Source organism: Lithobates pipiens, unplaced genomic scaffold, assembly GCF_037356315.1.
Source record: "Lithobates pipiens isolate NorthernLeopardFrog02 unplaced genomic scaffold, aLitPip1_a1.2 Scaffold_8, whole genome shotgun sequence".
In the NCBI taxonomy this organism is placed as follows: Eukaryota; Metazoa; Chordata; class Amphibia; order Anura; family Ranidae; genus Lithobates; species Lithobates pipiens.
Window position 1 is genome coordinate 135752521 of NW_027507903.1, and position 24744 is coordinate 135777264.

The 24744-nt window shown below is 42.7% G+C and overlaps 2 protein-coding genes across 2 annotated transcripts in view; both read left to right on the forward strand.

Moving 5' to 3' along the window:
* Positions 1-5973, forward strand: part of LOC143961992 (uncharacterized) — a 43835-nt gene extending 37862 nt beyond the window's left edge. Inside the window, exons 17-19 of the mRNA XM_077471335.1 lie at positions 1160-1342; positions 2031-2576; positions 5938-5973. Coding sequence (XP_077327461.1) covers positions 1160-1342; positions 2031-2576; positions 5938-5973 — 765 coding nt within the window. The remainder of the gene's footprint in view (positions 1-1159; positions 1343-2030; positions 2577-5937) is intronic.
* Positions 5974-7491: 1518 nt separating this feature from the next.
* LOC143964490 (uncharacterized) lies at positions 7492-24616 on the forward strand. Its single transcript, XM_077474261.1, has 7 exons — positions 7492-8115; positions 9580-9705; positions 10125-10199; positions 14636-14830; positions 16942-17046; positions 20937-21028; positions 23442-24616. The coding sequence occupies exons 1-7, from the start codon at positions 7552-7554 to the stop codon at positions 23536-23538; spliced, it is 1254 nt and encodes a 417-aa protein (XP_077330387.1). The 5' UTR covers positions 7492-7551; the 3' UTR covers positions 23539-24616.
* The last annotated feature ends 128 nt before the right edge of the window (positions 24617-24744 follow it).

The window sequence follows — 24744 nt, forward strand, 5'->3', positions numbered from 1 at the left end:
CCAACCGGGCAGAAGAGCAGGGTGTACTGCACACTTCCTGTAATTACTTTTTTTTGGTCAAGTGTTGCATGTTCAGTGTTCATAACTGGTACAAACCCTATGCTGAAGGCATAACATTATGCATAAAAAGCATATATTTTTGCATAGTGGTTTAATTTGGTATGGCTCTAATACCACAGCAATACAGCTTGGAGGCACATGGACACAGAACATTTGCAACTGAATAACATCAACCATAGAAGAGTCTATCCTCTGGGAAGAATTCACAGTGAATCGGGCTGAGCAAGCAAATATGCTTGGTGCAGGTGCGGACTGACAACTCATGGGGCCCCCGGGCAATAGGAGATATGGGGCCCCCAGGCAATCAGATATTATGGGGCCACACAGTATACACACACACAGTATACAATCACACAGTATACACATACATGTACACACAGTATACACAGACATGTTTCTATTGGCTGAGAAGGTACTGGAGAGGTGGGGCAGCTATAATCTCAGGATTTTTAGACCAAAATGATGTCGGTAAGGGGCATTTCAGAGACACATGTAAAAAAAACACAGATTTTTACATACTGTCTCTGGTTTTACTGAGGCTGGCAACCCTGATGGGGCCCCCTAGTGGCCCGGGCCCTCGGGCAATGCCCAAGTAGCCAAATGATCAGTCCGCCCCTGGCTTGGTGAAATAGAAAAGGTCCTTATTAGTTTATTCTGCATTATAGAGTTTGCCGGAAGGTTTTAGTCCCCCAACATTCCATTCCAGATCATACATATCCTGCCCATCCCCAATGTGTGATCAAGAGGAGAACATTTAGTAAAATGATGGTTTGGCACTTGCCTGTTATGGATGCTCTTCATCAATATAGCATAGATGCTTTTATTTAACCCTGCTAGGGACTTATTTGAAAAGGGAACCAAGGTCTGGAAAGAACTTGGGATATGAAGTAAACTGGTTCAGGATCTTTTTACCTAATTGCTACTTAATAATAATTCTCAGCCATGTGACTTTTATTTTCAACTCTAATTGGCTGCCATTGCTGAATATAAAAGTCATTATGGAAGACAGTGATTGTTATAGTTTAGTAAATCAGGTTATAATCTTTTAATTTTAGGAATGTAGACTCTGAGGTTATTATATCTATTTTTATCTTTCTAGGGTTCTCTTAAAGATCTCACTGTATCCTTACTGGAAGCCACAGGTAGTCTAATAGGAAGATTGTCCTCACTGAAAGCTGAACTTGGAAATTCGCAGAATAATGTAATAAGCAGAAACATAGAAAATATGCAGAGCATGCATAATTACAAAGAGTATGTAAATGAAACAAAGACATCAGATGGGGTGAGCAAAATAAATGTATTAAATATAAATAAATTAAATGTAATAATGTAATTTAATGTAATAAATAAATGTAAAAATATAGAACTAAAGTAACAAAATGAATTAAAGTAGAACTATAGGCAAAACTTTTTTTTTTAATTTTCGATAGTATAAGGAAGGGTTATAACCCCTTTCAGATTTTTTTCCCCCCATCTGTGGAGATTTACTTTCACTTCCTGTCCCATAGCCAAACAGCAAGTGATGGAAAACGGCTGCAAATTAAGGGAATTCCTTGTGAACTCCAGGTCATCAGAACTAGTGTCCAAATTGGAAGATATCCCCTCCATTACTTTTCCGGGGACAACCAAAAATTTGGGGTTTTCTTTTACTCTCACTTTCACTGATAATGGTAATGGTAAACAGGACAAATAGAGAGGGGGCATCTCCTTAATGGGGGGCACAGAGAGCAATATATATATATATAATATATCCAAAACTTAGAAAAAAGTTTTGCCTTTAGTTATACCTTAAGTTTAATGGTGGTAAGAGGTAAAAAAAAAAATGTATGTAATATAACTGAAAAAGTATCCTTAAACTAACCAGAAGATAGATATCGGTCTTATTGACAATAAAAATGTAGACATCTGTTGCTTCTTTAATGTTTTTATTCTGTATTAAGGACTGTTCAGCTATATTATTCCTACTTTAGATGGTAATGGCACACTTGAAGCAGACAGATACTGTGGCTAATGACGATGAAGTCCAGGATAATGGAGATTGCATCAGAAATGATAATGTGATAGTCTACCAAGCACTAAGCGAAATAAAGACAGACAGTAAACTTATCCGAGCAATAATTACCGGTACTGATGAAGACTATAAAAAAAACATTCAAGTACATGGACTGCCTGGAACAGAAGGGACACAAATCAAAGAAAAGGAAACCAATACAGGGCATTCTACTGGTAATTTACTTATTGTTCAAAATGAGATATTAAATAAAGATGAAGAACTTCACCCACAAAAGCACATGCAGACAGCAATACCTGACTTTCCACAAGATGGTAATCAGCAGGCAAATATGCAAACCAGTTATGAAGATCAGGTATTACAAAAACAAATGATCTCACAAAAACCAGTGGAGGAAACTATTATAAATGTTTCCTCGGTAGAGGAATTAAGAAATAGCAAACATCATGAACATCACACAGAAGATACAACTGAAGAGCTGAAGGCCTCATATAACATACAGAAGGTAATACGATCAGAAGAATCTTTAAAAGAAATGTTATTAAAGGCACTATTCTTGACTGTAAATTCCCATTTGCAGCTGTGTATGCCCCGAACAGTAAACAGCTTACTTTTCTGGACTCTGTCCTAGAATCTCTAGCCACCTTCCAGGAAGGCCCGCTAATATTGGGGCGTGACTTTAATGTTAGCCCCGATCCACAATTAGATATGTCCTCAGGTCATTCTGCTCATTCGTTTACTTTCCTGAAACACTTTAGAAAGTCCCTACAGGAGCACCATCTAATCGACTGTTGGAGGCTGCCCCATCCCACAGGTAGAGACTATAGCTATTTCTTGGCCACCCATAGTGTCTATACTTGTATAGACCTTCTGGTGATGAACTAGTTTTCTCTTGACTCCCTATCTGGCGCATCCATTGGCTCCATAACCATATTGGCTCATGCTCCGGTTTCCATTTCCCTGCATCCCCTGTCTTCGAATGCACTGACATGGAGCTGGCATCTGAACGAGGGTATACTGGATGACGCAGTGGCTCAAAAACAGGTTTCCAACACCATCTCCATTTACTTTGCTGAGAATAAGAAAGGTGAAGTGGGAATGGGTTCTATATGGGAAGGACATAAAGCACTGGTTCGAGAGGAGCTCGCCTCCCAGGGTTCTAGGCTGAAAAAAGCAAGGGAGGGGGAATTGCAGACCATCTTGTCCAAAATACGCTCGACTGAACACCCATAAATGCTGCATTACCCCAGAGCTAGCGCTGGGATAACGATCCCATAGGCAGGAACTGGCTACTTTGCTCGGCAGGATTCGGGCGTGCCTACGCCACGTTTTACACAAATTCTAAGAATTTGGCAACAAATGTGGTAGACTACTTGCAAGAGCTCTCAAACGTCAATGTGACTTGGGACATGTACATAAGCTCACCACTGTGGCTGAATCCCCTGTAGTTCATTCCTCAAAAATAGCTAATGCCTTTAAGGATTACTATGACCAGTTATACCACCTCCCTAATACTCTACCTAGTTCCACGGAACCTCAGAGGGTAGAACGTATTCTGCAATATTTACAGGAGGCCCAGTCCCCACAGCTCGCTACCACGATTAACGACCAGCTGGACATCCCCATCTCCTTGACAGAAATTGAGGTGGTTATTACAGACCTCCCCAAAGGGAAGAGCCCTGGCCCTGATGGCCTCACGAACGCCTATTATAAGAAGTTTCCTTCACTGCTTTCCAGCCTGCCAATTTCAATGCCTTGGCCTTGGGCACTGCGATACCCAGGGAGGCACTGATGGCCCACATTACAGTTCTCCCCAAGGAAGGGAAGGGTCACTCCATCCCTTGGAATTATAGGCCGATTGCGCTTCTAAATTTTTTATTTTTTTTAAAGCCTGTGGCGTGTGAAACACACCCAAAAACTCCTACCGGTGACAAAAAATGTGCACACACATAAAGAGTGACACAAAACATGCAACGGGTGTTACACTAGTCTTTCATAGGAATAACCTTACCCTGATCCCCTGGGGCGTTAGGCTCCAGATGGGGACTGAGGAACTTTCACTTGGGTCCATCTGGCTAAAACCAGATGGATCCCCTTTCTCTGGAGGGTCTGCCAAAACAGACCCACCCAAGTACTTGGTGGGATTCCCCTGAAGGGAGACCCCATGAGAGAGGGTGAACTAAGCCAAAAGGCCATATCCACCCCCATCCCAAGACGTTCAAGGTAGGCCAGAGGACCCACACCCTACTCATCACACAGTGACAAAATGTGTAACATCAAACATAAAGACACAAAAAAGTTACAAACACGGGGCTAAAATAAATAGGAAAGTGGGGAGAAGGAAGTGGGAGAAGTGAAAGAGTGACCATTGTGCAATACAATGGCCAGTCTCTTCGGACAGGAATAAAAATTTACCCTGGTTCTAGCCAAAAGGCTTGGCCCTAGAGGCAGGTGTGAAAAAAGTTTGTATGGTGAAGTGACCATGGTGCCATAAATCAAATACTATGAAGTGATACTATTAAGTAATATTGCTACAACGCATATACTATGAAGCGATAGCGCTACAACGCTTTTTACTCTTAACTTTAACTTTAATGTAACTTTTTAACTTTGGGCCCCGCTTGACAAATTCTTAGCGGGGCGCAATTTATCACATGCCGCATGGATCCCCCGGGACTGCAGGAGACTTTCCGCACTTGCCTCTCCCATGGTCACCCATGTCCTGGTCACTTGGGACTCCTTGAGTGGGAAGGGACAATTTGCTCCTTTGATTTCCCCTCTGGCTCCTTTGGGGGGGCTTCTCCTGGTTCACTCCGGGGGAACATCTCTTATTTTTCAGGGCTTGGTCAGCTGATGGAGAGTCGAGATGTGGTAGATTTATCCAAGACCAGGGCTTATTGCCGCTGGCCACATTGAGAATACAGTATGGATCTTTCCCCATGGACGAATGGCGCTATAGACAGCTCCAACATTTTGTCTGTAGCCTGTTCTATGATATCTGCTCCCCTACCACGGCGTCTCCCTTTGAACGGCTCTGTATGTCTACCTCAGCTCTCCACACACTATATCTGTATTATATGAGTTACTACAGTAGTTGGAAAGTGGAGGGAAGCCTGCATACATAAAGTAGTGGGAGAGAGACCTTCAGCATGTCTTTACTGAAACTCAGTTGGACCACCTTTACTGTCATATGCATATGAGCTCAGTGGACACAAAAATGCAGGAAAATTGTTTTAAGGTACTTACCTGGTGGTATAGAGTTCCCTCTAAGCTTGCCAAGATATACTCATCTGTATCCGATTCTGGCTGGAGGGAATGCGGGCTCAGGGGCTCATTCCTCCACATCTGGTGGGAGTGCCCCAAGATACGGCCCTTCTGGTTAGATATATGAGCCCGGATTAAGGCCACTGTAGACTTCAAGCTCCCCAATTATCCATTGGAATCCTGGCTACAATTCCCTACCACTCCTTTCAACCAGTATTGCAAGTCTATACTGCCTCATTTAGTCAATGCAGCCAGAAGGTTGATTCCAATATAAAGGAAGAGACCACAAATTCCTACACACACTGAATGGATTACTTTAGTGAATAACATCATGGCTGCAGAGGAGTGGATAGCAAAATGTAAAGACCATTATGAAAAGTTTTATACTATATGGGCCACTTGGATGCACTATACTAGTAAAGTCACACCAGGTTCTCAGGGGTCCCTGCATGTCCCTGCAGCCCCTCCTGTTGATAGGGCTGGATCGTAGGGGCCCCTGATCCCTACACGAACCAAAACCGCATGGAATGATGCCTTAATGTGTTTTGTCTATTTTGTTCTGTTTGGTGTTTTTTAATTGAATTTTGTTATTTTATTTTTAGTTACTTCCAGTTTCTTGTCCATATTTGGGGGTCTAAGTCATCATTAATGTCATGTCAGGGAGGGAGTGACAGGGTGATTCATTGATGATAGTGTTCATATCACATAGTTGAAACATGATGTTCCTTTGCCCCATCCAACTCCACTCCCCTTCTCCCTGTAACCAGCTCAATTGAGTACCATGTAAGACATCAACGAGGATTCTCTCTATACGTTTTTACTCCTCTTTGTATGTTTTGTTCTATGTCTTTTGTATGCTGTATAATGCAAACATTTTCAAATAAAGATTACATAAAAAAAAATATGTTATTTGGAAATATTGTATAGACTACTGATTAAAGGGGAATTCCAGGAATTATATATTCTTAATTAGTTTCATTGGTCCAACTTGAACCAATGTAACGAAGAGTTTACTATACCTGGTCAATATCCCTGAAAGTTGGAAATCACTGAGGTAGATATAGCTGCTTCAGTGAACTCCACTTGCTTCCAGGTCCTGTGCCAAATGGCTGGCCCGATGCATTGTGAACACAGAGTTTGGCCACTCAGCACGGGCACTATTCAGAGAATGATTTGCATTTTCTAAATGAATGCAAAGTGTACTCTGATTGGACGAAATGGAGAGGTACAAGTATACAAAGTAAAAATACAAAGTATTTTTGTAGATTTAGAAAAAAAACATTTATTTTTAAGTAGTCCAAAAGAGAGCAAATGAGAGAAGTTCATAGTTAGGGTTTACATGCAATATGTGTAAGTCACAACACTGGTCTTAAAGAATTTAAAATTCAACAATTAAATAATGAAATGAACAGTCTTGTATGCATTTCAGCTGTTTGTTTAACTGTTTGTCTGGCATTTCAATTTAAACTAGATAGCTGAAAAAAACATTTGTTAATCTATACTGGCTATGCCAAGTGCTGTTGCTTAATAAAAAAAAGCCCAGCAAGGGAAGGGATAGCTTCACATTAATGCTAATAACTATGTAAATCTGCTGATTTAACAACAAATAATGGATTCACCTATCCTAGTGGAGGACAGCAGTGGCCTATAGCAGATCGTTACTATGAAGCCTTGATACTGGCACTTGTGTTGCTTAAAGATGAGGCAGATGCTTCACAGAGATGCATTGCTAAGATATTAAACCATTTTAGGCAGTAAAATCAAACACAAAAAAAATAATGAAAACACCAGTTATTCAATGGGGCAATTGTATATGACAGGAGCCACAGTAAATCCAAGAGTCCAACCCAGCTGCCTTCATTACCAAAGCAGTCACATGATCATTGTAACAAGCTCAACATTTAGACGGTCTAGAATTATAATCTATTCATGATAATCTATCAGAGGTGTCAAAGCTGTTCATAGTCTTTTCATCCTAAAATACAACTTAAATTCTGTCTTAGCCTTGATAAATATTTTTTTCAGATAGACTATATTGGGCCTCAAGTGCTGCTAGGCTTAGATACGAATATGCCATGTGTGTCATTACACCATGAATCATAATCCATAGCTAATGATGCATTTCCTTTGCTCTGCTTTTACCCTTTCAGATATTTCTTCAACATAATTTGAGTGATATTAGTAAGAATAACTCAGTTCCTGAGAGAAATGAAGGTATGGGTCTAGATGGATGGATTGAGGAAAAGATGGATGAACATGTAGTGGCTGGAGAAATACAGCAAGTAGAGGAACAACGCAGCACAGAAGAGCAAGAAAGTGCAGATATGAAAGATTTGTCAGATTTATACAGTTTAAGAAAACATATAAAAAATGAAGTAACAAAAAAGAAATCAGAGCATACAGAAGAGAAAGAAGAGGATAAAAGTAGCTGTTCACATGAACAAATTGTTGGCAGAGAACATGTAGACAAGAAAGGGAAACGGCTGGGCCTGGACAACTTCAAGTTGGCTTCAAAGGAACTGGCAGGCAACGATGATGATTTGCCCATGAATACAGAGCTACCAATTAATAATAAATCTATTGAGAAACGACAAACTATGCAGACAGAAAGCAAAGCAGAAATGTATTTGATGAACTGTAACATTAATGAAAACATGGAGCAAAAACAGGAAAATTTTAGCCAAGAGGGAAAAAAGGACATGGAGACTAGGCCAGAACAACCAGCACCGGACTGTGATATAGAGAGAGGAGCAAAGACTAAAGATGCCTTAGTTAAACGGGTAAACCACATATGATGTGTATGTGTATATAGGTATTATACTGTGGATATTGCTTATACATTTACATACCCTGGCAGAATTTATGATTTCTTGGCCATTTTTCAGAGAATATGAATGATAACACAAAAACTTTTCTTCCTCTCATGGTTAGTGGTTGGCTGAAGCCATTTATTATCAATCAACTGTGTTTATTCTTTTTAAATCATAATTGAAACAGAAAATGCCCAAATGACTCTGATCAAAAGTTTACAAACCCTGGTGATTTTGGCCTAAAAACAAGCACACAAGTTGACACAAAGGGGTTTGAATGGCTATTAAAGGTAACCATCCTCACCTCTTATCTGTTTGCTTGTTGTGTGTGTATAAAAGGTCGATGAGTTTCTGGACTCCTGACAGACCCTTGCATGAACCATAGCCGGAAAACTACTGACCATTTACTTTGCTCTATCACAGTCAATATAATACAATTTGATCAAATACTGGATAGTAAAGGAGTTTTAGCTCACTGTTAAAGTCTCTTTGCCCTCTCCTACAATCAGTAAGTTTTAGTTGTAATGGTGCGTACACACGACCGGACTTTCTGGCAGACTAGGTCCGACAGGATCAGTCTGTCGGACAATCTGATCATGTGTGGGCTAATCCGACCATTTTTTATAAAAAAAAATCCTACGGACCTAGAAATAGAACATGTTTCAAATCTATCCAACGGACTCAAGTCCGACGGACTAAAAATCGGGAAAACTGTTTGCCTGCATGCTGGTCCGATGGACCAAATACGACACAAGGGCAGCTATTGGCTACTGGCTATTGAACTTCCTTGTTTAGTCCCATTTATGCCATCGCGTTCAAAACTAACGGACTTTCGAAGGGACTTAGTCCGTTCGTGTGTGGCCAAGTCTGTTCGGTCAGAAAGTCCGTTGGACCTCCGCCGAAAGTCCGTCGGGAAGGCTGTCAGAACTAGTCTGTCGAAAAGTCCGGTCGTGTGTACGTGGCATTAGATTCACTGCTCTGTGCAATACAGTAAATCATAGTTGGCTTACAGTGACTCCCTCCCCCCCTCCTCCTCTTTTTTCGAGTCTAACAGGGAGTTTTACTTATAAAAAATAAGGTACTCATTAAATATATACAGTATTTCAGTATTTTTAACAAATTATAATGTTACTAAATATGGGTATTTTATATCTGCATATACACCTACATACAGGCAATCTCTCAATTTTTTAACATTTGGGTTCATTAGTTCCTAGATTTCTTTCACACTTGGAGATTAGCACTAACAGATGTGTGGCTTGAATTATGTTGAAATAAAGCCAGTGCATGGGAAGTGCCTTTCTTTGCATTCATTCAGAAAAGTCAGTCCTAATAAAAGCAGATAATTTGAGTTCCAAGTAGACAACAATGTATAATCATCCATAGCATGATCCTAACATGGACATACAGTAAATTCTTACTGTGCTATTCTAGGCAGAAAGTCGATGGCTGCAGCTTAAGGAGGAGGCCTGTCAAACCCTGGCTGAAACTGTACAGAGTGATGAAATCTTGAATGACATGGTACAAGTGCCAGCAAATGGGGTGCTAGTGAGAAATGAGGTATGTCTTGCAGTAATCCTAGGACGCAATGTACAAAGATATGTAATTGAAAGGAAAAACAGGCTAACAGCTGAATGCTAAATATTCTCTCCCATTGAACATATATAAGGATGAAATATAAATGTGGGCTACACAGGTATATCCATTGCTGGGAACCACATACACCCATCAGTCCAGCTTGCAAAATATTGAAAATGTATCCCTTGCAGTTCGATATATGAACAGATATGTATTGAACGGGATCCTTAGGCGCCAATTATTACGAGACAATTTAAAAAATGACCTCACTCTTTATGTGCGGGGGCACCTTATAAGGATCTTTAAGGGTTTTATAAGAAATACTTAAACATAATGTAAACTAACCTGCGGATACAACGTACAAAATAGTCGCAACTTTTTTACATTTCTCTATATTGCAGGCACAACTGCTTTGTCCTGTGCATACATATCAGCCACTACATATGTTGGAGAGACCAGACAGACTGCAAGATATTGTAAGTACATACAAACATATATAATCAAGGTATATCAAAACTGATTTGCGCTTCTAATCTTCCAAATTCAGCACATATATTTTACAAACACTGTTATTTGTCTATATATCTCTGAGGTCAATATTAGGCAACCTTTCGGAAATGGTTCCTTGTGACATCAACCCCTCTATTTGAAATAATGCCAAATCTGGGCAGTGATGTCACAGGGAACTCTTCCCCAGAGTCCCCTGGACACTTTGAACCATGCCATTGGCAGAACTTTTGTTTGATCACTGAGTAATGGAATCTGTAAGGTAAATATTAGTAAAAAAAATTAATAAGGCCTGATTGACACCTATGCAGTTTGATTTTGATCCATTTCTACAGTGCTTTATGTGGTGAGTTTTGGGTTTTTGCACACGCATTTTTTCACACATTTTGAGATGTTTTTGTTGTTTGGCAGATTAAAAAACACACTACATGCGTTTCTGGTGTTGCATTTAAAAAAGTCCCTGGCCCTTTCCAAAAATGCAGCGATTTAAAAACGCATACAGTAGATGTGAACGTGTTCCTTAGGAAACCATGTTAAATGAACTGTAGTGCGTTTCTGCAAAATGCACTAAAAAACACATAGGTGGAACCGAGGCCTAAAGGTGTTTTTAATGGTGTGGGTGGTTTTATTCACTTTTCCTACCTGCATGCGCTGGTGAACTGGTTAGTGGTCCAGGAGACACCTAAAACTAGTTCACCAGGGAGGGGGAGACCTCCCAAATTTCAACCTCAGAGAGGACAGGTAGGGGGAGCATAAGACCCCCTTGCGGGCAACTCTTTCTGTGAACAGTGCTTCAGGAGCGGAACCCCACTCAAAGCACCCCAATGATGAAGTGCATGTAGGTTTTTACCAGCATAGCAGGGGAGCTGTAGTTTGTCATTTTTCAGCTAGAGGGGTACCAACCAACATACCTCAAGTGCAGGGCTATTTATTCCTTGGTGGGGGGGGGGGGGCTTTTTTAAAATTATTTTATATTATTATATTATTTGTTTATAATATACAATTAAAAATATACAAATACAAAAATAAAAAAATAACCTTGGGAATGCTGAACCTGTATTGAAACCTTTATTGAAAACATAGGTTTAGTACTCCCCTTAGACAATACTTGCATTTTCTGTAGAAAATACAATGAGTCAACAGCTCAACCAGGTGAATTTTTTTTTTTTAATCTCAAAGCTTTATTAAGAATACAAACAGAAAAACAAGTACAATGACACGTCCAGAGACATTATATCAAAACAAAAATAATCATATTACCATTTCATAATCCAGCATGCACAACCCTTATTATATATCAACAGTACAGTATCAACAGTTATAGTCTCCTCCCTCCCCTCTCCCAGCAACTCGAATATTACAGTATCCTATCCAGAACCAATTTGACAGGAGCCAAACCTGGCATGTCTAACCAGGGAGACCACACTGCCTGAAACTTTCCAGGGCGCCCTCTATGTTGAAAGATATACTTTTCTAAGCATAATGTATCCCACATTTGGGCAATCCACTCCCTGCTTGAGGGTGGGTCAGTAGATTTCCAATGTCTCAGAATTTAAGTGCCTGGAAAAGGGCCCTTTCTATTGCCTGCTTCGTAACCTCCTTTATTTGAAGATCGTCCATTATACCCAGAATACAAGGTTTGGGATCAGTGGGAATGGCCACTTGGAACACCCTATTTAGAGTATCCAGGACGGTCCCCCAATAAAGATGTAATTTGAGGCATCTTCACAATAGGTGAATCAGGTCCCCGTGCTCTCTAGCACACTGGGTACATGTGTAATTTTCTCTCACTCTCATTTTGTATAACCTTGCTGCCATATAGTGAACCCTCAGAAGAATATACAGCTGGGGCCGGCGCTGTGTAACATTAAGAGAGCACAACTGCACCACCTGTAGGGCCTCCTCCCACTGTTCCTCCTCAAAGACTCCAACATCCTGTACCCATCTACTCTCAGCCCTTGAGGGGAAGTATTTTAAAAAAAATGTTCAGCAGCATATAATAACATCTAGATATGAACCCTTTATAGAATTCAACCTCTGACATGTTGTTGTATATGGGAGCAGGGGATTGAATCCAGATATCCTCACCCACCAGCCTGTGCCCTAAAAGCATGCTGCAAATGTAGATAGTAGAAGTACATGGATTATGGAAGACGAAATTTAGATTGCAATACAGAGAAGGGACTCAGTTTGCTATTTTAATGCATCTGCCTCATTTTGTTCCACATCTTTTGCACAAGAGAGTGTGCCTTGTTGAAGGCCAAAGCCTCCAACCCCGCAAGGACACCGCTCGCTCCTATAACATACAGCATAATGAATGAAGTTGGGTCCACACCGGCACCCACCAGTGCCATGACCCTAGCAAAGTGTTGTAGTTGGGCAGCGATGTAATATAATCAGGGGTTTGGCAATGCCAATCCACCATTCTCCTTTGGTCTTTGCAGTTGTTCCAATTTAATTGTAGGGGGCCTAAAATGCCAAATAAAAGTTCTGAAAAGAGAGTAGATGATTCTGAACAATTTGAAGGAAATAACCATTGGGGTGTTGTGTAGAACATACAGAAGCTGTGGCATAAAACAACCAGGTGAATTTTAGTGAAAAATAAGTTGAAGAAATGTCAGGTGAATGTTTAACAAAGGCTTCATTCACCCTTTTTTACACAGGGTGATTATTACAGTAAAGATGTTTTTTCTTTTAAGGAACTAATTTTACCTATAATAGTCAATGTCCATCAAAAGGCAAATCGGAAATATATATATACATATTTATAGTGTCCAATGAGAACAATTTCTGTCCACTGGTGCTAGTGATGGTCACAAGGGAAGCAGTTTAAGAAGTCTCCTCAAACTTTCTGAGGAATGTTATGGTCTACTAACATCTGAGAGCTATAATTCTGGCATCTTCAACAACTCTATAAAATATGCACTGGTCATCCCCATACTCCTATCATCCATCTCCTTGCTCCCTTTTACGTCCAAACTCCTTGAACACATGATCTGCAACTGCCTGAGTTACCACCTCCCTGAGAATAACCTTCTTGATCGCCTTCAGTTTGGATTTTGCCCGCAACACTCCACAGAAACTGCTGTGCTAACACAAACAATTACTAACAGCTGCAACCAATGGTCACTATGTGAGCCATTTCCTGAATGGAGAAGAGTTCTGGCTTCCCCCTGACTTCCCTCTGAGGAGCATTAGGTAAGAACAGCCCAGGAATGGTAACCAAGCTCAGCGAGGCAAGAGGAGGAGAGTGCCGTCCTGTAGCCACGATGGGACCAATGTCACTGGTGAGGTATGACACTGCTCAGTGTCTCCTAGTCACCAGCTGGAATTCTCTGTACCCCCCCCCCCCCACCCAGGGATGTCTACTTACTTCACTTCCCTGACAACTGAAAAGACACATACCTCTGGGAGGTGACCTTACACCAACACCTGCCAACACTGACAGAGAAATCTTCAGAAATTGCTAAAACAAATCACTTAACACCTTCTCGGGGGGCCCCTGAAGGGCTGCAGGCTCCAAATCTTGTGTCACATGGCTTTGCCCTCCCAGATCTAAGTTGCCCCCCCAAAGCACCCTGCGTGCTATGCCCGGCTCCTGAGCTCCTTTCTCATTACAGCACTCTATACTGTTCCTCCTCCACAGGGCTGAAATCACATTCCTTTACAACACAGCCAGTCAGTTAGCCACGATCTACACAGGGTGTATCTGCCTACTGCAACTACACTGCAGTTCCGACCAGATCATTTCACAGGTCAGAAGGGCAACATAAAAGCCAGATATACCATGTGAAGACTGATGGACTGTGTGTAAAGGAATTTGATTCCAGCCCTGTGTAGTGTGTGTGTGTGTGTGTGTGGGGGGGGGGGGGGGGGGCTGTATACAGTGCTGGGATGCCAAATGACCTGCAAGGGTCCCTGTCCTCTGATTCTCCAGCAGTGATCCCTGTCCTCTGATGTACAGAGGAACTCAAAACTCTTAAGCCACTTTGAGTATCTTGGCGTGCGGTGGATGTATCGTATGTTGAAAGTAGTGGGGGAGACCCCAGGTCAACTTTTGCATCGGGGCCCACAAGCTTTAAGCTACGCCTCTGCCTTCAGGACTTCTCCAGGATAACCCTTTAAAGCAAATATCTCTGCACAAAGATTTATTGGTTGTCAAATGGCTGAATTGTTAAGACTCTATAATCAAAGACTGGCACAAAAAAAACATATTTCTTTGGCTTCAACAACTTTATAAAGTATACTTCATGTATGTCTGGTATTCTCTGACATATATGAAGTATACTTTATAAAGGACCTACTACTGATATTTTTCTCTTTTCACCAGTAACCTATTTTTGGTATTACTGTACTTGTTTATAAAAGTGCTATAATCATATATGATTTTTCATTGATTTCATAGCTAAAGCCTTATACAGTGGACAGCAGTGTCCATCACATGTGCTCTCTTCCCCTTGGACAAGCAGCTCTGCAGAGGGAGAAAGTGTTCATCCGCCTGTCTTTGCGGGAGCAGCAGGAAGCCTTGCAGCGGCTCCATGATTTGCAAAGAGAGGCAGAATTAAAGTGCAACAGTGACAGGAGAAGACAGATGCTAAGAGTGAGTAGGACAATACTTTGATACACCATAACTATGATGCACTATGTTTGCTCAACTTAATTCAACAGAGAAGAAAAATCTCATTTTCAGTACAGTAACATCTACATAAGCATCATGAATTGTTTTAAGTTGAGCATGGATGAGTTGCAGAAATGTCAGGTAAGAATTTGAGATCACAACACACCGAGAACATTGAAGGCCGGGGTGAGTTAAAGAATCTCTCCATGTTTGAGTTTAGCAGTGAATTTATTTAGGTACCATCTCTTTGATAATAGTCACATTAATGCCGAGTACACACGATCAAATTGTCTGGCGGACTTAGTCAATTCGATCGCGTGTGGGCTCCAGCGGACTTTTTCATCGTAAAGTCCGGCGGACTTAGAAAGTAGTTTTGACTCAAAATTTGTCTGCCGGACAAATCCGTTCGTCAGTGTGCTAGTCCGGCGGACTAAGAATGACGCATGCTCTGAAGCAAGTACGAGAAGGAAGCTACCGGCTATTGAACTTCCTTTTTCTAGTCCCGTCGTACATGCTGTACGTCATCGCGTTACAAATCGCAGGACTTTCGGAGTCCGTGTGTCGCCAAGTCCGCTCGTTAGAAAGTCCGGCGGATTGTTTGCCGTGCTTTGTGGGCACTTTTAACCCTTTATTTTCCCACTAGCAGGGGTTAAAAGCACCTCACTAGCACTCGAAAAACGGTGGTAAACGGCACTTTACGAGCGTTTTTCGGGTGCTGGCAGTGTGAAAGGGCTCTTAAAGTACTTGGGAACTTTCACATTGGGATTGCAGATGAGGCTTCTTTCAAGCGCTTTACAGGCGCTTTTTTTAATGCTAAAGCGCCTGAAAAACGCCACAGTGTGAAAGGGGTCTAAGACAGAGAAATTAGTGATCTGCTGTCCTTTATTGCTCAGTTCTCCGTGTAGAGGAGGTGAGGGACAGATGCTGCAGGTGAGTATTTATGTTTATTTTTTAATTTTTTTAGTCCTACACTTTTCTTTTAATGACTTGAAAAATAGTTTTATTGCACTAATAATTTAGCTAATTCCTTTTACACAAGTTGGACTTTTAAAGTCCATTAGAAAGGAACTAATGTGAATCTTAAAAAGCAATGTGGAATCTGTTGGAAAATTAGGTTACTTGATCAAATAAATACTTGCATTGTGTATTTAGTGCTTTAACCTCCCTAGCGGTGATCCCGAGTCTGGCTCGGGCTGTGATTTCAGTACCACGAGCGGTAACCCCGAGCCAGACTCGGGATCGCATCGCTGGATGCAGGGAGGACACAGGGAGAAGTTACTTACCTTGTCCCCTGGATCCAGTGATGTCCTTCGCGCTGTGTGATCAAGCTGTCCTCCGCTAGATTCACAGAGTGCCCGAGCGCAGCCGAGCTCCGTTCCCTGCGCCTTTACGACGCACAGGAGCGGAGATCGGCGCCAAATTCAAAAAAGTAAAAACACACAAAATACACACAGTACTGTAATCTTACAGATTACAGTACTGTATAAAAAAAATTACACACCCCCTTTGTCCCTAGTGATCTGTGCAGTGCCCTGCATGCACTTTTATATTATAAATACTGTTTTTTCTGCCTGGAATTTGGAGATTGCCCATAGCAACCAAAAAGTGTCCCTTTATGTCAAAAGTGATTTTAGACCAACTAGAAAACAGCGATAATAAATTATAATCACTTGCAGAATTGAGCGATAGCAATTTGTGGGTAAATTCGTCATCAAACACTAAATCTAATGACAGCGACAATTCTGCAAATTAGCAAATTTCAGTGTTTTAGGATTTGATTACATTATTGAATAATTTTTATTATTATTTATTATCATTATTTATTATATTATAAACTTTATCATACCCGGGATGTCTGCTAGACTCTGGTTTTGACAGATTTAAGTGAGTTATTCCTAAGAATTGCAGGCCTACAATATAAAACACCAAATTTCCATGCAAAATAATTGTACCGCTTTCAGCACCTAAAATCTGAACTAATCATACCGCCAGGGAGGTTAAGGTCTTTTGCTGTATTATCATTTTAGGTTTCTACTAGATAATGTTTTCCACTGCCATAAGGTTCCATTATGTTATTTTCTTAATGCTGACAGTTTCAAGAGAGACTTTCGATAGCTCGAAACAGAAAATCTGAGGTGGATCTTATGGATGTTACTCAGAGGAGATCTCCCCAAATGACTCCAGAGCCACTGCCAGAGGTGAGTGACTGTCTTAACTTAAAGTATATCTCTAGGCAAATCCTATTGTCTTGAGTTTTGGATAAAGTGCCTCTGTCAAGTTTGTATTACTGCCTGTATCTGCAATGGAGATATTCACCGATGTGCTGGTGACCCTTGTCATTTAGAAAAGACCAAGTGGTTAAATCCAAAATGTTAGAGTTGTCCTCAAAATAAAGCCCCTGGATGATGGGCAAAAAACAGACATCAATGCATCTTAATGGGAAAATGGGTGTAAATGGATGATCATTCATCTACATCCGTTTACATCCGCTTCTGTTAACATCAGTTTTTTTAAACAGATCAAAGCCCTATATTTTGTTCGTTAAAAAAAAAAAACGGATTGGAGGAAAAACAGATGCAAAGCGGATGAAAATGGACAAACAGTCTGTTTTTTCATGAAATAATGGCTCTGTGTGCTTAAGGACTGTAGCTGGCAGATGTAAAAAATGGATATAAAGGTGGAAGAAAAACTGATGACAAACTGATATAAACTAAAAAGTGACTAAACTGATAAAATGAACAGTCTGCATGTGTGAATAGGGCCTAAGGCTCGATTCACATCTATGCATGTTGCTTTTGAGCATTTCTTCAGTGCTTTTTGCTATGCTTTCTATGTTTTTGTAACTGTGATTTTACCGTGATTTTTTTTTTTTTTTACATTCACTGTATATAGCTGATTACTAAGGAGTGGTGCAGGAAGTTGGCCATCGTGTCCTTGAAAACTGATGAGTCATCAGCTGTCAGCGAGATCCCCGCTGACAGCTGAATGTAAAAAAAAAATGCTGGCTAGAAGAATTCACCAAAAAAACAGCGTGCCCCCCCCCCAAAGACCATACCAGACCTGGTATAGATTAGGAGGAAATACCCCCACAGGGGGCTGGGATCTGGGGGTCTTTTTGATAAAGGGGGCTTCCAGATTCTGATAAACTGGTTGTCGGGAAGAGGTCCTTGTCCCCATCAACATAGGGGCAAGGTAGTTTGGGGTGGGAGAGGTTTAGAGCCCCCCCGGCCCCAAAGCACCCACCTCCCCATGTTGAGGGCATTCGATCGGGTTTGGTTCGGGAGAGGAGATCTCCCCAAATGACTCCAGAGCCACTGCCAGAGGTGAGTGACTGTCTTAACTTAAAGTATATCTCTAGGCAAATCCTATTGTCTTGAGTTTTGGATAAAGTGCCTCTGTCAAGTTTGTATTACTGCCTGTATCTGCAATGGAGATATTCACCGATGTGCTGGTGACCCTTGTCATTTAGAAAAGACCAAGTGGTTAAATCCAAAATGTTAGAGTTGTCCTCAAAATAAAGCCCCTGGATGATGGGCAAAAAACAGACATCAATGCATCTTAATGGGAAAATGGGTGTAAATGGATGATCATTCATCTACATCCGTTTACATCCGCTTCTGTTAACATCAGTTTTTTTAAACAGATCAAAGCCCTATATTTTGTTCGTTAAAAAAAAAAACGGATTGGAGGAAAAACAGATGCAAAGCGGATGAAAATGGACAAACAGTCTGTTTTTTCATGAAATAATGGCTCTGTGTGCTTAAGGACTGTAGCTGGCAGATGTAAAAAATGGATATAAAGGTGGAAGAAAAACTGATGACAAACTGATATAAACTAAAAAGTGACTGAACTGATAAAATGAACAGTCTGCATGTGTGAATAGGGCCTAAGGCTCGATTCACATCTATGCATGTTGCTTTTGAGCATTTCTTCAGTGCTTTTTGCTATGCTTTCTATGTTTTTGTAACTGTGATTTTACCGTGATTTTGTTTTGTTTTTTACATTCACTGTATATAGCTGATTACTAAGGAGTGGGGCAGGAAGTTGGCCATCGTGTCCTTGAAAACTGATGAGTCATCAGCTGTCAGCGAGATCCCCGCTGACAGCTGAATGTAAAAAAAAAATGCTGGCTAGAAGAATTCACCAAAAAAACAGCGTGCCCCCCCCCCCAAAGACCATACCAGACCTGGTATAGATTAGGAGGAAATACCCCCACAGGGGGCTGGGATCTGGGGGTCTTTTTGATAAAGGGGGCTTCCAGATTCTGATAAACTGGTTGTCGGGAAGAGGTCCTTGTCCCCATCAACATAGGGGCAAGGTAGTTTGGGGTGGGAGAGGTTTAGAGCCCCCCCGGCCCCAAAGCACCCACCTCCCCATGTTGAGGGCATTCGATCGGGTTTGGTTCGGGGGGGGGGGGGGGGGCGCTCGCTCATCTCCTCTCTTTCCTGACCTACTAATCCATACCAGACTGAATGCCTAAGGCCCCTTTCACACGGAGCGGATCCCCTCAGCGGAGTCCGCCAGCTCCGCAGGAGATCGCTCCATCGATCCCTGCTGAGCTGGCGTATGACAGCCTGCCCACTGAGCGGGGAGCGACCTATCAAAGCCCTGCTGATCTCTATGGGTTTATCAGATGAAAACAGACAGCATGTCCGTTTTCATCAGATCTCATCCGATCTGATCCGCCAAGACAGATGGCAGATATATTGCTATACATCTGTCTTGAGTGGATCGGATTGGCAGATGGGTATCATCTCCACTGACATCCGCCTGCCCATAGGAGTCAATGGATGGTCCGCTCGGATCTGCCTGAAAAACGGACAGGCTTATAGTGTGAAAGGGGCCTAAGCCCTTGTACACACGGTCGGAGAATCCGTCGGAATGTGTCCTATCGGACCCTGTCATCGGATAATCCCACTGTGTGTGGTATGCATCGGACTGATTCCGTCCGAATATCCGTCGGACCCAATTTTCCAACATGTTGGAAATATTTCCCGACCAACTGGTCCGATCGGACATACTCCGATCATGTGTAGAGAATTCCGATCGGACAAAGTGCCACGCATGCTCAGATCAAATTCATACACCAAAGCTATTGGCTACTAGCCTGAATGTAGTCCCATCGTAACGAAATTACGTCATCACGTTCTGAAAGATCGGATTTTTCGCCAACTTTGTCCGACCGTGTGTATGCAACAGTTTCGGACAAGATCCGACGGGGAAAATCCGAAGGATTTGGTTGTGGAAATCTACGACCGTGTGTACAGGGGCTAAGGCATGATTTTGCCGTGATTTTACCACAATTTCACGCCCACAATTTTGATGCGATTTTGATGTGATTTTAGGAAATGCCTGTGTAACTTGCATCAAAGTCGGACCAAAGTAGTGCAGGGACTACTTTGAAGTCGGTGCGACTTGAAGTTGCACAGATATGAATGGTACTTATTAGAAATCATGGGGTACGACTTGCCATGTGTCTTTGCAGTTCGAAGTCGTAAAAGTGTGTAAGGGGCCTAAGAGGTATAGGGAAAATCATCTAATGGGAACACCTGTTGTGATGACAACTACCCAAGAGGAAAATTCCCCTCGCTTTTGGAGATTTCCTTTAAGCCTAGGTTCACACTAACTCGCACGATTTCAAACCGGCAAGTCACCAAAAGTAGTACAGGAACTACTTTTGCCAAATTGGCCCAATGTAAATGGGGGCTAAAAGATTATTTCACCTTTTTTTTTTAAATAGAAATAAATTAGCACTTTTTTGTAGGTTAAAAAATATGCATTTATTTTTATTTTTTTACCTGGAGCCTGTAAAGCATTGCACCAGCGAACTGCAAGTTGTGGGTACCATGCGGAACTCCTGCAGCTCCTTGTCAGTGCATCTGTCTGCTCATATGGGTGGGGAGATTGCAGGTGTGGAGTGCTAGAAATGTAACCAGGAGTATTTTCATAGTGAATCCATTTTTTGTTGATTAGCAAGAACAGACAAGCTTTCTTTGTACTCGCTAATCAATCAATCAATCAATCAATCAGTTCACTATGGATGACTGTTTCTGTCACATTGTATTTTTACCATATTGATAACATACAGGGAGATACAGAACGACAAAAGTCTGCAGTGCGAGAGAGACTGGAGAAGATGAAACGAGAACGCACATACATCATGCAAACTAGGAGGGACAGGTAAATGTGTGCAGCATTTTTCAATCAAGTACAACACAAAGGGGTTGATTTACTAAAGCTGAAGTGTGCAAAATCTGGTGCAGCTCTGCACAGAAACCGATCAGCTTCCAGGGTTTATTGTAAAAGCTTAATCGAACAAGCTGAAGTTAGGAGTTGATTGGCTACCATACACAGCTGCACCAGATTTTGCATTCTCCACTTTTAGTAAATCAACCCCAAAATGTCAAAATGTAAATCTGTGAAGAATGAATACCTTTGGATAAATCCTCAGCATTGCAAATATAAATGACTGACTTACACTGCTCTGTTTAAAGCCCCGTACACACGGGCAGAATGTCGGGAGACATTTTCTGAAACACAAAATACCGGCTGACATTCCTCCCGTGTATGTCGCTTCTGTTAGATGTGCATGCTGGAAAACCAGCAGCCGACCGACTCCCGATCAGCGTGTTCTGGTCAGAATACAGCAGCTCAGCGGGGCGGAGGGAGATCGCTGGACTAACCTCGCATGGTTAGTTTAGTTGCTCCATCTGGAACTGACAGTTTTTTTACATGCAACCAGCGGGTTTGCACAAAAAAAAACCCAAAAAACTGCACTGTGTACCTGGCTTTATAATCAGCTAAAAACTATAAATGGAAAAAAATTACTACCTTTCCGAATAGGCTGTAGAGCTATACCTTTTTGATTTGAGCTACGTGATACACAAATAAGTTAATATAGGTTAATGTGTATTAGACAGACCAGGGGTGGACTGACAACTCATGGGGCCCCTGGACAATAGAAGATCATGAGGCCTCCTGTGTCCCCACCCACATGCAAGCCACACCTACACAAATTATGGGGCACACAGTAATGCACAGGCACATCACAGGGCATGGGGTGCACAGCAGGGCACATCAAAGGGTACACAGCAGGGAACAACACAGGGCTTGGGGCACAGTAGGGCACATCACAGGGCACACAGGAAGGCACATCATGGGGCAAAGGGCACATCAGGGGGTACACAGCAGGGCACTGAGATCATCATAGGGCATGAGGCACATCACAGGACACACAGTAGAGCACGGGGCACATCACGGGGCACAAAGCAGGGTTTATTATGCTGTATACAGCAGGGCACATTACAGGCATACACCACTTTTAAGTATATAATGGGGTTTATTTACTAAAGCTGGAAAGTGCAAAATCAGGCTAACTTCTGCATAGACACCAATGAGCTTCCAGGTTTTATTACCAAAGCGTAATTGAACAAGCTGAGGTGAGAAGCTCATTGGTTTCTATGCAGAAGTGAGCCTGATTTTGCACTTTCAAGCTTTAGTAAATAAACCCCATTGTGTACTTAAAAGTGGGGTATACCTGTATTAAGCACAGCATGGTGCATCACAGGGGGCACAGGGAACATCAGGGGGTACACAGCAGGGCATGGGGCACACAGTAGGCACATAGTAGGCACATCATGGGGTACACAATGGGGCACATCAGGAGGTATACAGAAGGGTATGCGGCACATCACAGGGCATGTGGCACATAGTAGGGCACATCATTGGAAACAGGGCAAATTTGGCGGTACACAGCAGGACACATCACAGGGCATGGGGCACACAGTAGGTTACATCAGAGGGTACACTGCAAAGCACAGGGCACATCAGGGAGTTCACAGCAGGGCACACAGCACATCACAGGGCATGGGACACACAGTGTGGGGGGTATAAGGCACTGGGGGAAACTGCGGGGGGGGGGGGTGTAAGGCACAGAGGGACACTGTGGGGGTGTAAGGCACAGGGGGACACTGTGGGGGGTGTAAATCACAGGGGGACACTGTGGGAGGGAGGGTGTAAGGTACAGGGGGACATTGCGGGGGGAGTAAGGCACAGGGGTACACTGTGGGGGGTGTAAGGCATAGGGGGACACTGTGGAGGGGTGTAAGGCACAGGGGGACACTGTGGTGGGGTGTAAGGCATAGGGGGACACTGTGGAGGGTTGTAAGGCACATGGGGACACTGTGGGGGGGTGTAAGGCATAGGGGGCACTGTGGAGGGGAGTAAGGCACAGGGGGACATGGTGGGGGAGTGTAAGGCACAGGGGGACACTCTGGGGGGGGTGTAGGACACAGGGGGACATGTGGGTGGAGGAGGACACGGGGACACTGTGGGGGGATGTAAGGCACAGGGGGGACACTGTGGGGGCATGTAAGGCACAGGGGGACACTGTGGGGGGGTGTAAGGCACAGGGGGGACACTGTGGGGGCATGCAAGGCATAGGGGGACACTGTGGGGGGTGTATGGCATAGGGAGACACTGTGGGGGGGGGTGTAATGCACAGGGGGACACGTGGGTGGAGGAGGACACAGGGGGACACTGTGGGGGGTGTGTAAGCAACAACAAATTCTAAAACCTTTTTCTCTAATTACAGGAATATGAGCAGCTTCAGAGAACTACTGGACCCTGTGCTTGCAAAGAATAAGAGGGAAGATAGTGGATCAGAATTGAGAGGTGCAGAAGGGATGTGATAAAATATCCCACTTGGCCAGGGCCTTCCATAAATGACTGTAGTTTGTTAAAAAGAAATCCTTAGTTTTTTTGTATTGTTTTTGTTCTTTTCATTTACCAAGGTAAAATGTAGATTTATAAGGCCCCATGCACCAGGGCTGGTGCAAGGATTTTTGATACCTTAGGCAAAACCTAATTTTGCTGCCCCCCTTGGCCCCACCCCTTTGCCCTACCCATGTATAACCCACCTTTTAATGAAGCGCCCATAAAATGCAGCCCACCAGCGACCAACAAGTGCAGCCCCACCTACACCCATCAAATGCAGCCTCATCATTGCCCATTAATGCAGCCTCATCATTGCCCATCAAATGCAGCCTCATCATTGCCCATCAATGCACCCTTCTAGCGCCCATCAATGCAGCCTCATCAGCGCCCATCAAATGCAGCCTACCAGTGCCCATCAATGCAGCTTCACCAGCACCCATCAAATGCAGCCTCACCAGCGCCCATCAATGCAGCTTCACCAGCACCCATCAAATGCAGTCTATCAGTGCCCATCAATGAATGTTGCTTGCTTCCATTAATTTGGGAGTCAGGACACAGACACAGTCCTCCGCCACCGCTGTGCCTCTGACACTCTGTGTGAATGGAGCGGCGGTTGCCTGCTGATGCTGAGACTTAGCTTCTTGCTGCAGAGAGAAGAGAGCAGGCACAACAGTGGCCGGACACCCTAGGCAGTAGTGCGCCCTAGGCGGCTGCCTAGTTTGTCTAGTGGTAGCACCGTTCCTGTCATGCACACTGGTTTAAAAATCGCTACTTCTACAGAAGTTTTGTATTTTGCTTGTAGAAGCAACTCAATGTTATTCTATGTGCCCATGCACATTAGGATGATTACAGGCATATTTTGAGCTCAGGGTTTAGAGCCAGGAATAAAAACACTTCTGGTTTGCGTCTTTGATTGGAGCTTTCTGGCAGAAAAGGGAACTGGCATTTTTTAAGCCCAGTGTGCGTGGAGTCTTATGATGAAACAATTTGATATGCTGTGATTTTATTAAAATCTGTTTTATGTGAAATAAAAAAGAAACAGTGTGTGCAAGGGCTCTGTGCTCTGTTGTTCTGTCACCTGGGTGGTAAACTGCTAATAAAAGTATTTGAAAATGTAAAGCCTAGAGAGAAGCTTGAGGCCAAGAAAAATCAAGAGTATAAAGTTTTACACAGGTCCATCT